Source organism: Atheta coriaria, unplaced genomic scaffold (genome assembly GCF_025399875.1).
Source record: "Atheta coriaria isolate IRGN ID8LTWV9N9 unplaced genomic scaffold, Caltech_Dcor_3.1 hic_scaffold_9_pilon, whole genome shotgun sequence".
In the NCBI taxonomy this organism is placed as follows: domain Eukaryota; kingdom Metazoa; phylum Arthropoda; class Insecta; order Coleoptera; family Staphylinidae; genus Dalotia; species Dalotia coriaria.
The window spans coordinates 9,563,187-9,579,556 of record NW_027045451.1 but is presented as its reverse complement, the minus strand read 5'-3'; the positions used below and the strand labels follow the sequence as shown (position 1 = coordinate 9,579,556).

General features: G+C 34.7%; 1 protein-coding gene and 6 non-coding genes across 7 annotated transcripts; 3 read left to right on the top strand and 4 right to left on the bottom strand.

Annotated features, from left to right (window-relative positions):
• Nucleotides 1–807: 807 nt before the first annotated feature.
• TRNAA-UGC (transfer RNA alanine (anticodon UGC)) lies at nt 808–879 on the bottom strand. The gene has a single exon. It is a non-coding gene; the product is annotated as a tRNA-Ala (tRNA).
• A 207-nt stretch (nt 880–1,086) lies between these two features.
• On the bottom strand, nt 1,087–1,158 carry TRNAA-UGC (transfer RNA alanine (anticodon UGC)). Its single transcript has one exon. It is a non-coding gene; the product is annotated as a tRNA-Ala (tRNA).
• Nucleotides 1,159–1,565: 407 nt separating this feature from the next.
• On the bottom strand, nt 1,566–1,637 carry TRNAG-UCC (transfer RNA glycine (anticodon UCC)). The gene has a single exon. It is a non-coding gene; the product is annotated as a tRNA-Gly (tRNA).
• Nucleotides 1,638–2,848: 1,211 nt separating this feature from the next.
• TRNAG-UCC (transfer RNA glycine (anticodon UCC)) lies at nt 2,849–2,920 on the top strand. The gene has a single exon. It is a non-coding gene; the product is annotated as a tRNA-Gly (tRNA).
• A 360-nt stretch (nt 2,921–3,280) lies between these two features.
• Nucleotides 3,281–3,352, bottom strand: TRNAG-UCC (transfer RNA glycine (anticodon UCC)). The gene has a single exon. It is a non-coding gene; the product is annotated as a tRNA-Gly (tRNA).
• Nucleotides 3,353–3,606: 254 nt separating this feature from the next.
• On the top strand, nt 3,607–3,678 carry TRNAA-UGC (transfer RNA alanine (anticodon UGC)). The gene has a single exon. It is a non-coding gene; the product is annotated as a tRNA-Ala (tRNA).
• A 1,504-nt stretch (nt 3,679–5,182) lies between these two features.
• LOC135798720 (mucin-2) lies at nt 5,183–15,097 on the top strand. Its single transcript, XM_065311635.1, is given in 4 exon segments — nt 5,183–5,463; nt 9,689–10,961; nt 10,964–13,888; nt 13,891–15,097. Coding segments are annotated over 4 exon segments (5,073 nt in total). The 5' UTR covers nt 5,183–5,460; the 3' UTR covers nt 14,763–15,097.
• Nucleotides 15,098–16,370: the final 1,273 nt, after the last annotated feature.

The following is a 16,370-nucleotide window of genomic DNA, read 5'->3' as shown; positions in this document are numbered from 1 at the left end:
TCATGTTGTTTTGGCTTATTATGTAAAATTTTGTTGATTTTTATTTAAAACAATGAAAAATGCTTAAAATGTTTGTTTGGGCCATTTCCATTCGAAGTATATAGGTTAAATTTGCATTTACCGTCTATATTAACTTTCAACCCTAATTTTTCACACTTCTAGCTACATTTATGCAACAAAAAGTAGTCTATCTCTTAATTTATTAAACAAACTATAAAATTGTAAAGTTTTATCAAAATTGGTTCAATAGTTTTTGCGTTAAGGAGAAACAAACATACAAATACCTAAGATAATGCTATAACTCGTTAATAATATGTTTTATTAAAGTATAATATGAATTTTTATTCTCTTTACAATATTTAGAACAATTTCTTGAAGATGTAATTATTGTAATGAAATGAAATGTGCAATCTGAGCTAGTTTCGGCGCATCGCAAAAACAGAAGCGCATAAAATTGTCAGCAATGGTGATTGGTCACTCTGGAGTTTTCACTTAGCTTCTCAGCTGGTCATTCTGTCAGTTAGTTCTGCGCCGTGGAGTGTTGGCGAGTGAAGGGAATGCTATAATTTGCAATTCGACGTGAAACACAAACATCGCTGTTGCATCAAAATGGTTATTCAATCGTGAAGCTAAGAGGAACGAATCAATCAGTTGGTCATAGGATAACACTTGATATAAATACCAATAAGTATAAATTGTGTAATCATAAATCAATAAATAAATAAATAAATAAATCAGCAGATAATTGATTATAAAATAAAACCGGAAGTGATATAGGTGCAAGTAAGTCTTAAAGGGCAAAACATTTGGAGATACCGGGGATCGAACCCGGGGCCTTTCACATGCAAAGCGAACGCTCTACCACTGAGCTATATCCCCTGTGGAAACCAGGAAAAACATGCTTGATTACTGGGTACCTGTATATACAATATGTACAAAGAATTATTTTCAAAATTATTCGCTGACGGCAACAGAAAAGGTTCCAGTAAGTTTTAATGCAGTACCAATGATACTAGGAGTTATACTTTGTGAGGAAGAAGAAAAGATGAGTAAAATATTAATTTCAGGCATTACAAAACCAAAATTTGGAGATACTGGGGATCGAACCCAGGGCCTTTCACATGCAAAGCGAACGCTCTACCACTGAGCTATATCCCCTGTGAAAACGCATATTTTTACGTTAAAATAATTACTACAATGATATACAGTATGTTCAAAAAATAATTTGTAAAATTTAACATACAAAAATCACAAAAAATATAAAATCTTATTAGGAATTCAAATAAATTAAAGTTAAGTTGTTTATAAAACAAGAAAATCAAAAGAAGCTGCGATGGCCGGGAATCGAACCCGGATCAACTGCTTGGAATTTTAGATTTTTTTTTTAGATTAACAAACTCTTTATTTACATAACAAATCAAATACATAAAAAATATATATACATATTGCAATATGGTATATAAACTTATGGCTACATATATATTCACCAATTTTGTTAATTTTTATGCTTAAAATTGCAATTTTTGGAGCAAATTTAGTAAAATAACCAAAATTCTCAAAACATTTGCGATGGCCGGGAATCGAACCCGGATCAACTGCTTGGAAGGCAACTATGCTGACCATTACACCACCAACGCACATATGCAACCCTAAAATATAAATAAACACGCATAAATATCATATTACATCAAATATTACATCATAAACATATTCTAAACATATTCAAAATACCAATATTATTTGCTGAAATAAAATTTATATGCGTTTTATATTTGAACACAACACAAATAACGATTGTTTATTTATTTTCTTCTCCTCCATGAAAGCACCTCATTAAAATAACTGACTATATTATATCACTGCATGTATTCATTACAATGTGGATCAATGGACAGTCGGACATCATGCATGATCGAAACCAAAAGTCATTCTCAGTTTCATTTTCATCCTAACTGTTGTTCTTCCTCTTCTGCGGTTCTTGTGGGACATTCAATACGAATATGTGTTTGCGTAATACGTTCACGTGTACATCTCATACGCATTTACACGTAAATTACGAGTATCATACAACAAATATCTCATTTGTTTAGTGGTGTATTATGAGTGCACGTACGAACAATTTAATTTTTTTATTTTATTAATTTACTTCTTCTTATTTTGAGGCGGTAAAAGTTTTCACTAATTTCATTAAATTGCACGCTCTATAAAAACTGTTTCTCCAACTTCAACTCCAACTCCGAAAATGCGGTTAAATTATGATCGTTGTAGAATCATAATTTAAAATTATAAAACAGCCACAATGTGCGGTTAATAATAATTTTACGAGTTTATATTTCATGTCATATACGCTATTCACATCTAAATTTCTTTCGTTGTGCACTCGTCGTGTAAAGAGTAAAATACTGCACGTTGGCAGTTGTGCGTAATTTTATTTCATTATTTCAATGTAATTTGAGTAAATTTAAATTAAATTATATTTGCAAATAAGTTTTTTCGAGTGTCGAGCTTGTTTAGTAAACTTTCTAGCGGAGAGACATAACTTTCTTCGGTCGGATCTACTTTATGACAACTTTTCGATATTGTAATGCGTGTATTTGCATTAGGAATCATGAGATATGAAATAAGTATTCAATTTGAAAATTATAGGCGGATTTGCTTGGAACGATATTTATGTAAATTGAAAATTGTGTATGGATAAAATAAAATAACTCAGTCAAGGCCAAAGTAGTGTTATAAGTTGTTAAGTAGTGTAAAATTGTGTAAAATTTTTATTTTTTGTTTTAATAGATGTATTAGTTGATTGTGAGGTCCCTACTCGTCCTATTTTGTTATTTTTTAATAAATATGTGCGATGGTGGTGTAATGGTCAGCATAGTTGCCTTCCAAGCAGTTGATCCGGGTTCGATTCCCGGCCATCGCAAATGTTTTGAGAATTTTGGTTATTTAACAAAATTTGCTCCAAAAATTGCAATTTTAAGCATAAAAATTAACAAAATTGGTGAATATTAGTGTGTAATGCAGTTTTTAGGTATAAAATGTTGTAAAAATATGATTTTAATAACATTTGTTACGTTTTATTGAAAAAAAAAATTGGAAAAAGAAAAAATTGATAATTTTGCATAATTTACATCAAAAAATATAATTGTAAACGTGAAAACTAAGAAAAATTGTAAACATTAGTGTGTAATACCATTTTTATTAAGAAAAAATAGTAAATTTATTATTTTAAGAAAAATTTATAAAATTTTATTGGAAGAAATGTAAGGAAATCAAAAACAATTGCGATGGCCGGGAATCGAACCCGGATCAACTGCTTGGAAGGCAACTATGCTGACCATTACACCACCATCGCACCTGCTGCACGGGTAAGGTGAAAAACACGTAGTTGTAAATACGTATTACCTGTATTACCTGTATGTAAATAACACCGTCGATAACACAACAGTTATCAAGTATTCACTAAATTTAAAAAATAACATTCACTTTACATTTGTATTATATTATGTTAGTACGAGTATATCTAATCTCAAACACATTGTATACACAGGTAGTATCAGGTAACACTCAGGTGTTGCACAATTATTTGTTATCAGGTAAGCACACACAGGGGATATAGCTCAGTGGTAGAGCGTTCGCTTTGCATGTGAAAGGCCCCGGGTTCGATCCCCGGTATCTCCAAATATTTTGCTTTTTAATCACCAATTACCTTATATTTAACGAGTAAATTTAATTAACAATAAAAATCAGACATTCCTGATTAAACTACTTCCACTGTTCGCTTTCCTGCTGAACTTGCACGTCAATAGCAGTTAATAATCAATCTTGAATTAAATTTCTTTTTATTTTTCCTTTTTTTTTTGTAACCATGTACGAAGTGTACGTATTTTTAAGGTAAATTTAAAGCTTTGATATGCAATATGGCATCTTTAATATGTTTATTAATTTTTTCTCGCATATTCCGCACAGGTGTTTACCTGCATGCAATACTCATACACGCTTACCAAATGTTCGATTTTTAAAAATTAATTTACAAGAACTTAAAACTTTCTTGGTCACAGAAAGTTAACGTGCTCGTATGACGTTAAATAGTGCCATAGTAATTATAATAAATTAATTTATTCTTAGTTTAGACATAAAAATTTAAATTTAAGTAAGAATTGCAATAAAATTTAACCCGCGGCTTCGCTCGCGAATATCTAAAATAATGAAGTTGCTTCCGAACGCGTTTGTAGTCACAGAAGAAGTAACAATGAAGTAGAATGTCTGAAAGTACTCTTCTATGGAAGTATAGTGTACAGTCTCCATAGTGTAGTCAATTGGATTTGATGTTGACGTAGCTGTCGGTAATACCGTGTGATAATACAGTGTGATGGTACTATAGTACTTAGGTTTGAGCTTCATTGCTGGAATGCTAGATGGCGTTAAAGTAGTCAAATAGCCAGATGCAGAGGTATTATTGGCTAAACTATTTCTTTATTTTATTTTAAAAATAATTTTTTTTATTAAATAAAAAGTAGCCTATAACCATTCGGGGACCACTAAGAATATGTGTACAAATTTTCATGATGATCGGTTAAGTATTTTTTCCTTGAAAGTGTAACAAACATCAGGACTTTCGCATTTATAGTGTTAGTTGGGATTACGTTTTTCGATATTTTTATTAAGAGAAAATTTAAAAAAATGTTGATAAATAAATATTAACTACAAAATATAGAAAATAATTAGATATGTAGAAGATTAATTAAACTGAAAAACTCAAAAATGACGTCAAAATCAAAATTTCCAAAAAAAAATAAATATTTAACCAAGAAAACAAACAAATTCTTCAAAAAATGTTAAAATATTAATTTCCGTACATTTTACTAGAGTTTTACAACAAAATTAAAATTTTAAACAATAAAAATACCTTAAGCTACAATAAAATAAGTTCAAACCCTTATAAACCCATCCCTAAAACACCTCAAACACCTGTTGCACTCATAATATTTAATTTGTACCTTTTGACTAAACCCAAAACTAGAAAACATAGAACCTAGGTATATTCAAGTAAATTCTTCACGTCTTAGCTTAATATTCCTCCCGCTCTCCAGCTGGCAAGCATCTCGCTTGCACCTTTTGGCGCAATTTAAGGAAGGCAATCGCCGGCCGCACCAAGACTTTCCTTTGTCAAGTCTACGCCGCTCGGTGCTCATTCAGCAGCCAGCGTCGCCGAGGAGCGGACATGGCCTCCTAGCAGTTCATTCTCGCCGTCCAAGAAGTCGTCTCAGCCGTGCGCAGCATTCACCTCGCTAGGAGTTTTTCAGTGCGCCATGTATCAGTGACTGTTTGAAAGTGTGTTTTGAAATCTTTGAACTTTAATTGCGGATTCTTGCCCTGCACTCTGCGCAACGCAACTCTCTTCTGAGCCGGGGACATTCACTTGTCAGAAGGAATAATTAGTTAGACACAATTCATATTAATATGGTAAGTAATAATTATTAATTATTATTGAATAAACAAGTTGTATATAAGCTGAACTTTTGGCATTTTGTTTCGCATGTCAAGAATAAAAGTAGGTAAACTCCGGTCTGGGGCTTGGAATTTAACAAAAAAGTAAAGAGAATACTAAGTAATGATTTCGTGCATTTGTTGTTAAATAACAGCGTCATTTGTATGCGTGAATCAACTTGTTTTCTTTTTCTCTGACATGACATCGCGCAATTAGCTCAAAGTTTAAGTATAAGTAAACTAGGACAAAATTTGCCAATAAATGACTTAAAAAAACGTTTTAAACATTCAATTCGCGTTTAGGCAATGAAGTAATAAATTTATTTTTTATATGAAGATGTTATACAATTGATTGCAGTTTGTACGTGAATAATTACATATTATTAAATTCATTAAACGCAAATATTGCCTGCTAAATGCAAGAAACGCAGGAAAATCAAACAACATGCGGTCGCTACCAGAATTATTATTAATATACTTTCTAATGACAATATGATCCGTGCAGAATTGCATTCTTGTGAAGGCCTCTCCAATTATTGTTATTATTCCACCAGTCAGTGATCATTACATTCAATACAATAAAAATTTTAATAAAAAAATCAATAAAAAACTTTTCTTGAGTTTAATTCAAACAATTCTTCAGCTTTCAAGGTCAAATTTTATTCTGAAATAAGAGAAAAATTAATATTTATTTCTTTTCTGTAATTATAAATAATTTTAAATTTATTATTATGAAACTTATTGATATGTAAATGACGCTTATTATTAAACCACGCACGACATTCACATTAAGAGAGTTTGACGCAATTCGTGCGCTTTTCGTAGACAATCACGCCTAGAGTGACACACCTCGTATTGTCTCCTGTGTGGAATTAAAAATTATCCACGCGATGAAATCTCGCGTTTTCTTCGCAATTGAATGCGCATTGGAATGTGAGTAAGTGCGACTAATATCGACACGCCGCACACGATGTTTTCTTAACTTTGTATTTGTACTCGAAAAACAATGCATATGAATATGCATTATGTGGCTATATCTATTTCTATTGTTGTTTAAACACTCGTTAACTATTGCGACAAGCAAATATTCTGTATGACTAATAAATGAATGATTAATGACTAAATTTTAACATTTTAATAATAAAAATTGTGAAAAAGAATTTTTAGGTTAGTTTACAAGTGAGGTTATGTGAGATGTAAGGCGTGAAGAGGAAGTTGAAGTAGTCTAATAGTTTTGAAAGTGTTCTGCGCAGCGGATCCGATTAGCGGCAATTAATGCAAATTAAAACATCGCTCGAATGCTTGAATACTCGAAACAAAACAGATCATCGCGCTTGGAATCATTTCGAGCATTATAACCATTAACACGATTAACATATTTAGAATTTTCAACTTTAAAAGTTGAAGAAAAAAATTATTTCCACTTTCACTCCGTGAAACATTTCATAACATTTTCTTTTGAATCAATAATAAACTTAATGTTTATATTTACGTCTTAATATTTTCTATGACAGAATTGAATTAAAACGAATAAAATACTAAATGAAGCATGAAATTATTGCTCTTCATAAACTTTCACATCTTGATATATTGCTGTCTTAGTTAATATTGCAAATTGTTAAGTAAAAGAAAATTTGCTAATTTGTTGTACCTCACCGTTATGAGTAACATTTTAATAAACTCCGTTACATTTCTGAGATTTTTTGCATTAATCTGCAGATAATTATCTTACGAAAGCAACTTTTTACATTTACAGTTGCATTAATTCCACTTTGCTTTAGTTTACTTAGTGTTGCATAATAAAAAAAAAGTACGCAAAAATACACTGTACAGTAATCGCTGAACTAATTGTTTAACTGCTTAATTCCATAACAACTAATGATTCAACTCTGCTCGTGGGAAATTGCCGAGACAATCAACACACTTGTATGGCCTTGCTTTGTACTCGTATTTCTGTTTGCTAAGAATAACAACCGGAGTTCACTACAAAGTGCAAATCGACGGTGAAATGTAACAGAAAGTTTAACAAATTTAACTGGTTAAGGACGTGTTACAGTCACAATTGTGACTAATGTTTGTTTAAATGGAATTTGTTTGTGAAATGATGTTATAGTTGATGTTTTGGGAAAGTTTGGACGAAAAAATTACACAAGTTGTTTTGTAATCAAAAATTTAAGAAAAAAGTTTTAAAAAAATTAGTAAAAAAATGAAGAATAGTAAAATTATTTATTAATAGTATAAAAAATAGATAAAAATTTTGTTTGTGCAAGGTGTATGATATTTAAATCATAGAAAAAGAATCATAAAATGGTGAAAACTAATTTATTTTGTTATTAAGCGCGAAACTAACGATTATTTTAATTAAAAAAAGACTGTAAAAATTAAAAATTGCTAAAATAAATAAAACACTTCAACTGCAACTCAACACTGACATCAATTTTTCAATGGAAAAAGATTTTACTGGAAGAAAACTCAAAAAATGAATTTTTTCAATTTTAAAGTTAAAAAACCTCAATTTTTTAAATTTATTAACTTAATATTGACGCTACAAACAATACAAAGTGCCTTAATGCAAATTACATACTAAAATGTAATAATTCATCTAATAAACCAACAATTTCAGCAAAAATATTTAATTTCAAACCATTTTTAGGCATTTTTACAAAAAAAAAATAAAAAAGAATAAATTCCAATTGGAAAGTTTGAACTTGAACTTCACTAAACCACTCATCGCTATGCGGTGTTGAAAGAAGCTTCCAACCAGCATGATATTATAGATATTAAATAAAAAATCCATTAAAATAGAACAAAACGCAGGTAGACAGAGTGTTTACTCCGTTTCGTGCGCGAGTATCACGTGCACCACACGTCAAAAGTCACCGAACTATGGAAGACATTCACATACACATAAACTACACACACATACGCTTCATGTTGCTTCATTCCCGATACAGTATTAGCCGCTTTTTAATGCTTTTAATGCCACTATATTAAGAGGAACTTTCTTTTTTTCTTTCTCCGGTAAACGAGCCGGGTTTCGCCTTGGTTCCGTTCGGCGCGTCGCGCCCGTTGCGCCTGTTTAATTGTTATCATTACTCCAAACAGCATAGAATAACATACGCATTGGGCAATTAATTTAACTTTCTTCCGTCGATGGAGTAAAACGCCAAAGATATAAAACTGGATCTATCAATACAATACTCTTATATGATTTGTGAGTATTACCGAGGAAGGAATGTGATACTTGCAAATGAATGAAAATTTATTTTAATTTTTTAATTAATTGATTAACTAGTTCTTCTAGTTGTTCTTCATCCAGGTGTTGAGGATGTTTATATTAATCGATGTTAATTAGCCATTCATTGACATGCCAAGAGATTAATTTTATTTTTTTATTTGCGCATGATGAGCACGAAAATATAGAACGTTTGAATCTTTATCAGAGCTTAACGGATGTTTTTGCACGGTTTATATAAGAAATGTTAATCAATCTCAATCAGAGTGATACGTAAGAGTTCAGAAAGCCTAGATCCTGTTCGATTGATATAATTAGTTCATTGCTGTCAAGTTAAAAACTTTTTTTTTAGATTTTTGTGTTAAAATGTTGAAAAAATTTAAAAGTAGAATGCAATTAGCATAGGATTTCTGTTTCCTTGGGGGCACTGTGTCACACACATCAAGCAAGGTCAGAAAAGTTCAAATTACACCCACGGAAACCCATGAATCTTAATTTAATAGATAGAAAAATGATTCTGCAGGGCGTCAACTTTTTATTTTGACCGTTTTTGTTGAACCTGGCCTTCAAAATCAACTTTTTACGAACGATTCAAGGTAAAGAGTAAATTATGTAGATACCTACGTGATGCTGGAGCCAGGAGGTGGAACACTTTCTCTATTATTATTTTATTTACGCATGCCATGAGTGTATTCCAGTTTGTACTTGCATGGGAGGTCGGAAAGGTTAAACGCAGCGATTATCATCGCATTGCGTAATAAAAACGAAATAACTTGAGAGTTTCAAGCAAGTTACCAACATATTACACTACAAAAGATGAGATATGCTGTTTAAAACAAAGAAAATACAAAATTTTAAATTTTTGTTTAATTTTCAAGGAGATAAATCAAATAAGAGAAAGTTTATTTTTTGCTCCAATTATTTACAATATAATAATAAATAATAATTTTTTTAATTAATTTGCAGATTCTGCGGAAAGACTTCCTCCTGTTCTCCGCGGCATTGTTGGCCATCAGCTCTGTGCGCTGTCAGGAAGCTGATTCAAAAACGTATGATGAAAACGATTGGATTCCGATCGCGCCTAAGCGCGCTCAATCGCAACCTGTCATCGACGTCGAAAAGAAAGCGACCGGCCGAGTGCTAAATTTAGCAGACCCGCCGGCGAACAGTTTCTTTCCCGAAGAAACCAAGCCGCCGAAGAACAACAACTTCCAGCAGTATTTACGCGAAACCACAACGTACCAAAAACGTCCGGTGGAATTAACGCCGCAGAATCTTCCGGTGCGTGTGAAGCAACCACCTCCACATCAGCACCCGTATAAATTTGAGTCCAGCCAAGCGGGGCGTCTTCAAGGACGTCCACCGAAACCACAGAAAGAGTTTTATATTCCTCAGCAGACACCGCAGCAAGCACAATTCGTGCAGTATTACCAACCGAATGATTATCATACCATTCCGGAGGAGTTTCTGAATCAAAGACCACAGGCCCTGCCACAACAACAGTATTTTTCACAGAATTTTGAAATTCCTGATTTGCCACCGATAAGGTTGAATGCCACGTCTTCCAGGTTTGAAAAAAGACCGAAACCTGTTCAACCTGTGGAGATCCCTGGTAAAAATGAAGAAAGGGATAATGTTCAGTTGTTGTATGTGCCTTTGGAGACCCTAGCTGCACAACAGGTTAATAATAGACCACAACAGGATCATCCAAGGTTACATGCTTACCAACAAGCTCCTATTGCGGATATACCTCCACAGTTTATCAATTACAGACCTGTTGTTCCTCATAAACAACAACAACTTCAGAATATTCAGAGTGATTTTGCTAAACAGGCTCTTGAAGCTCATAAACTACAACTTCAGTTCCAGCAACAACCACAACCTGAACAGGAGTATGTTTTACCTGTTGAAGTTGCAACAGAACCTAGTACAACAACAAAGAAACCTGCTTCCAAGAAGAGGAAAGCTCATCAACCTCCTTTAGCTGTTTACATGGGTGGTTCTTCTTCTTCAGATGTCAATGAAGTATTAGCTCTATTGAAAGATGCTAGTTCTATTGATGTACAAGATAGTATAGGACCCAATTCTCCTAAGATCTTTGTGGGACCTTCAACCTTGGAAGCACCTAGAGGTTACACCAAGTTTGAACTTCCATATTTATCCAGTTTGGATAGTAATCGAGTGGAACGTAAAATTGATCAATACCCATTCTTCGTTGCTCCCTTGAGTTACAAAGCACCTGCGGGTATTCTAAGATACCACTTCCTTCTCCTCATGTGGGTTCTGTTGTTATTAAGGAGAAGGAGACTAGGAAACCTGCTATTCAACAACCACAACAGATTCCGCAATCTCAGGTTCAACCACAACCTCAACCTGAGGTTTATCAACAGTTTAGTTTACAAGATCAACAACAATTTGAATATCAACAGAGGCCTACTCCTGTGGTGTCTTCTACACCTAGGTATAGTAAACCCATACCTGAGGAACATGTGATTAAACAACATGAGATTGATCAGATAAATTCATTCATTCCTCAGTATAATGAAAATTTACGTCTTCCTGAAACAAGTCACAGGTTCCAAGAAACCGCACAGCGTGGACAACATGTACAACAGGAACAAGACATACAACATGTCCCTGAAAAGTATCAGCTTGAGTCTTTTAGCAGACCACAAACAACTCCTACGAGACATTCAACGGTGAGGTTCAGCTCTACTCCTCAACCACAATTGACAGAGGATCAATTTATTGATGAGATTCTACAACAACAACATAAACCTTCCTCTGTCCCTGTTAGGCATGAAGAATATATTCGTCCTTCTTCAGTTGTATCTAATCAGAATGAACAGTATTTACATGAAGTGACTAGACCACAATTGAGTCAAGTGAGTCAGGAGTATACTCAAAGTCAAGAAGATGAAAACCAATACTCCACTGGATCAACCCATGGTCATTCATCAACCAGATCAAGGACAACACCTGCTCCTGCAGTGGAACAATACCAAGAGGAGATTACCAAAGCCCCAACAAGGATACGTACAAGACCAACACAAAGTCAAACTCATGTCAGGGAATCTTACGATGCCCCTACAAGAACCACTCATTCCAGAAGCCGTCCCACAACAACCCCAGCTCCTGCTGTTACAGAAGATCAATATTTAAAGGAAACTGTAATAGAATCCCGTCCCAAAGTGAGACCCACAACAGAAAAACCTAAATATTCTATTCAGGAGAAGTTTTCTATTGGAAGGTCAACAACACCTAGTCCCTTGCATTACACACCTGTTGCTCCTGAATATGAAGAAGAGGTACAACCTCACAGACCAATTATTTATAAATACAAACAAAGCGAGGAGATCCAACCTGAATACCAACAACCTGTGTATCACGTGAGCACTCCTAAACCCAGAATCAACCAACATCAATTGAACCAAGAAGCTTTGGATTCCAAGGTGTTAACTCATGAAACCAGTGGGAACTTTGTAACTGGTCCTGGTCAACAAATCTATCAATTCCAACCTGAAGAATATGAAGAACAACATGAACAGGTGAAGACCCAGAATGCCAATGTTGAGAATTATAACATTGGGCAGTCTCCTCAACCACATGGTCAATTACCCAATTTGATCAATAACCTTGAAGATCAATCTGTACGTCAATTACTACAACCTGGTCTAATCCCTACTTCCCCTAAGACAGGTGAGGTGGAACGATATGAAGTTAGCAGTCATGACCCAATTTCCTCTACAACCCAAGCTCCATCATCTCATTACCCTTCAACCCATTTACCCCATGTTGAAACAACAACTCCCAGGAAGGTTGTAACACGTGGACGTGTCCGTGGTAGTAGATTCTCAACCACAACCCCAAGCACTCCGGTTTCCAGCACACGTAGAGCCCCTGTCACCAGAGGTCGTAGACCACTCCCAAGTAGAACTCGTTACCAAGACGAATCTGAGCAAACGACTGAAAATACTCTAGTCAGAAGCACCACTGACCCAACCAAGAAAATCGTAACTGCACGTTCCAGATTCCGTACACGAGGACGCCCTGTACCCGAAACAACAGATAGGGTTAGTTCCGCTTATGAACAAGAGGTGACCCCATCACATATTCAAAGCAATCATGTACCTTCTGTTCAGATTATTGAACCACAGGTTACTCAGAGAGTGAGTGCAGAATACATTAACTACAGACCTGTGTATAATGTACCTGCTGATCAGGAGTTGGTATTGATCAATAACAGGAAGGTTACTAAACCAGCTACTGAACCTGTGGTCATTCATCAGATTAATCAGCTTCCGATTAAGAATCTGGAAGAAGAGAATACAGAAAACACTAGTTCCAGGAATAGAGGTAGAAGACCCACAACAACAGCTATACCCCAGGTTGAAACCTCGAGGAAATACGAAACTGATAGTAATAAAGATAGTAGCAGTGATGAGTTTTATGGGTTCTTCAGGGATCCTAGTTTCAAGAAACCTGCAGAGGTTTCCTCAACCCCTACTCCTACAGAAGCATCAAGACCCTTGTATTCTTCAACTTATGTGAGCAGTACCCTGAAACCCCATCTCAGAGAGGAGGATGTGCAACCACAGGTACGTTACCACTCCAGCACGGAGAACGTTCAATTCGTTGGTGAAATCCGTCCCAAGTATCAAACCACTGCTCAGTACTTCGAAGCTAGTCAGCCTAGTATTTCCACAGAACGTTTCTATCAAACCACTCAAAAGGAAGCAGTTGAGGAGGAGAAACCACGTGTGAGACCACGTGTACGTCTCCCAATCAGGACCAGAGTAACTCCAGCACCTGCAAGTGAAGATAACCGTAGGGGTAATACTAATAATGATGAAACCAAAAGTGTAACACAAAGGGGAAGAACCCGCGGGAAGACCCATTACAGAATGCCCCAGAAACCTAAACGTCCAGCTTCAGAATCTTCAGAGGATGAAGATGTCGAAGGTGGAAACTACCCCGCACAGTTTAAGAATTTCCATACAACTGCAAGACCATCGTTTCAGATTACAGTAGACCCGCAAGATGATCAGGAGGGTTTCCAGTCTATTTATAGACCTACGTATGTTGCAAAGGACAACAGTAAAGATGATGGTGTAAAAGATGGTCATCTTGTTGAAAACTACCAAATGCCTAACTTTATCCCTCTGAAGTGAAAGGAAGTGAAGATATCCCACTTGCTTTACCTTCCATTGCCACCGCACCTGAAGTAAACCATGTTATTCAGGAAGAACAACAAAAAATGAGAACCAACATAGAAGTAGACAGAATTGTAGAAGAAATGAATAATGAATATGATGACTACAACAACCCAGACCAAACAGAAAAATCATCTCCTACTATAATAGCAGTGGAAGAAGATTTTGATGAGAGTGTAACAACAGTTATCCCTGAAACAACCACCCAGAAAAGAAGACGAGGTGTTTGGAAACTAGTAAGACGACCAACAGATGTCCTTGAAGGTGCTGAATCCCAGAACGCTGCTAGTAATAAAAATTTATTCAGTTCTGAAGAGAAAGAACAACCTGCAAAGATCCAACCCATCCAAGTGGAATACACAACTTTACCGATGACAACACTTCCCGAAAATGAAGTGACAACTCCCACACCAGTTACAACCACTACAGAAGGAGGATTCTTTGATTCCCTGTATAATATGTTTGGAATCCCTGAAGAAAAGACCAAAATTCAAGTAGAAGAAGATGTTGATGAAGTGGATACAACCACAGTTGGTAAAACCATCGTCCCTGAATCAACCTTTGCTCCGGAGACAAGTGAACCTGAAACCCAACCTCCTCCCACTACCCCCACCACTACTACCACCACCACAACAACTGAAAGACCTGTCCCTGAAGTAGAAACAACCACACCTTTGACCTCAATGACCTACATCACTCCTATGAGTCTGGAGACTTGGAATAAAGGTATTCTGAAGACCTCAACTTCAACTGAGATTTCTCATGAGACAGAAATCTGCTACAAGGGTAAATGCATCAAGTCCAAGGACATGAAAGTGCCGCTGTAAAGACTTACGACACTCTGGTGTTGTGTGTTGTGTATGTGTTGATGTGTGCGTACAAACAATATGTGGAAGGATGGGATGTGAAGTGTGTGCGCGTGTTTTGAGTTAATTCTTAATATTCTAGCAAATCGAGCAAATTATCATTAATTATGTGTATGTGTAGTTAAAGCGCAATTTCCTCTAAGGCCATTTTTTAATTATTAACATAACACGATACTTGTTATTATCTTGTACGACTAATTACTACTTATGAAAATTATTTATTATTTAACGTTAATTGAACGTCCAGCTCCAAGTGTAAGTACTTATGTAAACTTCCAAATAAAAACCTAGAACTTTCATGATTATTGATAAATTATATATGATAGAGTTTATGTTGTGTTTTACTGATGTCAACTTGAGTTTATTTTGTATTAGCTTTAACCCGCGGCTTCGCTCGCAAATATCTAAAATAATGAAGTTGCTTCCATATGCGTCTGTAGTCACAGAAGAAGTAACAATGAAGTAGAATGTCGGGAAGTTTAAAATGGCTGAAAGTATAGTCTATGGAAGTATATTATACAGTCTCCATAGTGTAGTCAATTGGATTTGATGTTGACGTAGCTGTCGGTAATACAGTGTGATAATACAGTGTGATGGTACTATAGTACTTAGGTTTGAGCTTCATTGCTGGAATGCTAGATGGCGTTAAAGTAGTCAAATAGCCAGATGCAGAGGTATTATTGGCTAAACAATTTCTTTATTTTATTTAAAAAATAATTGTTTTATTAAATAAAAAGTAGCCTATAACCATTCGGGGACCACTGAGAATATGTGTACATATTTTCATGATGATCGGTTAAGTAGTTTTTGCGTGAAAGTGTAACAAACATCAGGACTTTCGCATTTATAATATTAGTAGGGATTTGGTGAAATATGTGTGAATGTGACATGTTTTCTTGGAATTTTTTGTCTTTAATCTTTATCTGTTTCATAAATAAACTTGTACATATTTAGAGAGTTAAATTTTAAGGGTTTTATGAATGGATAAAGACAATTTTAGCAGATTTGATTCATTACGTCGTTGGTTTTCTCATTTTAACAAAAATGTTTATTGTGCAGTGTGCAGAATATTCGTCTACCTGCTGTATGTATCGTTTTATTCGTTTTTAATACTGATACCAACAAAAATCTGATGTGCGAGGTCACTTACTACAAAAACAAACAACTTTATTGTAAACACATAAAAAGTACTGCAAAGAATCGGATTCGAATTTAATAGAAATACGGACATCGTAGCGACATCTAGTTTTCTGATTTTCTTCGATATTTTGATTGCGAATATCTCGTAAACTAAAAGTGATAGGAAGGAACGGATTGAAGATTTTTAATCTACGGAACATTCTCTATAAGAAAAGGTAAAGGTAAATTTTGAAAAATTTAAAATTCTCCGAATTCTCCGTAAAATTCAAATCTTTTTCATTATTTTTCTAAATTTTCATGTATCCACCCATTCTTTATAAAATATTACTATAAAATCTACAAAAATGGTAGCTGCTTATGAGCCATAAACAAGTTATAGCGATTTTCCTTTAAAACAAGTGTTTCACTCAAATGATTAATCAAATTTCA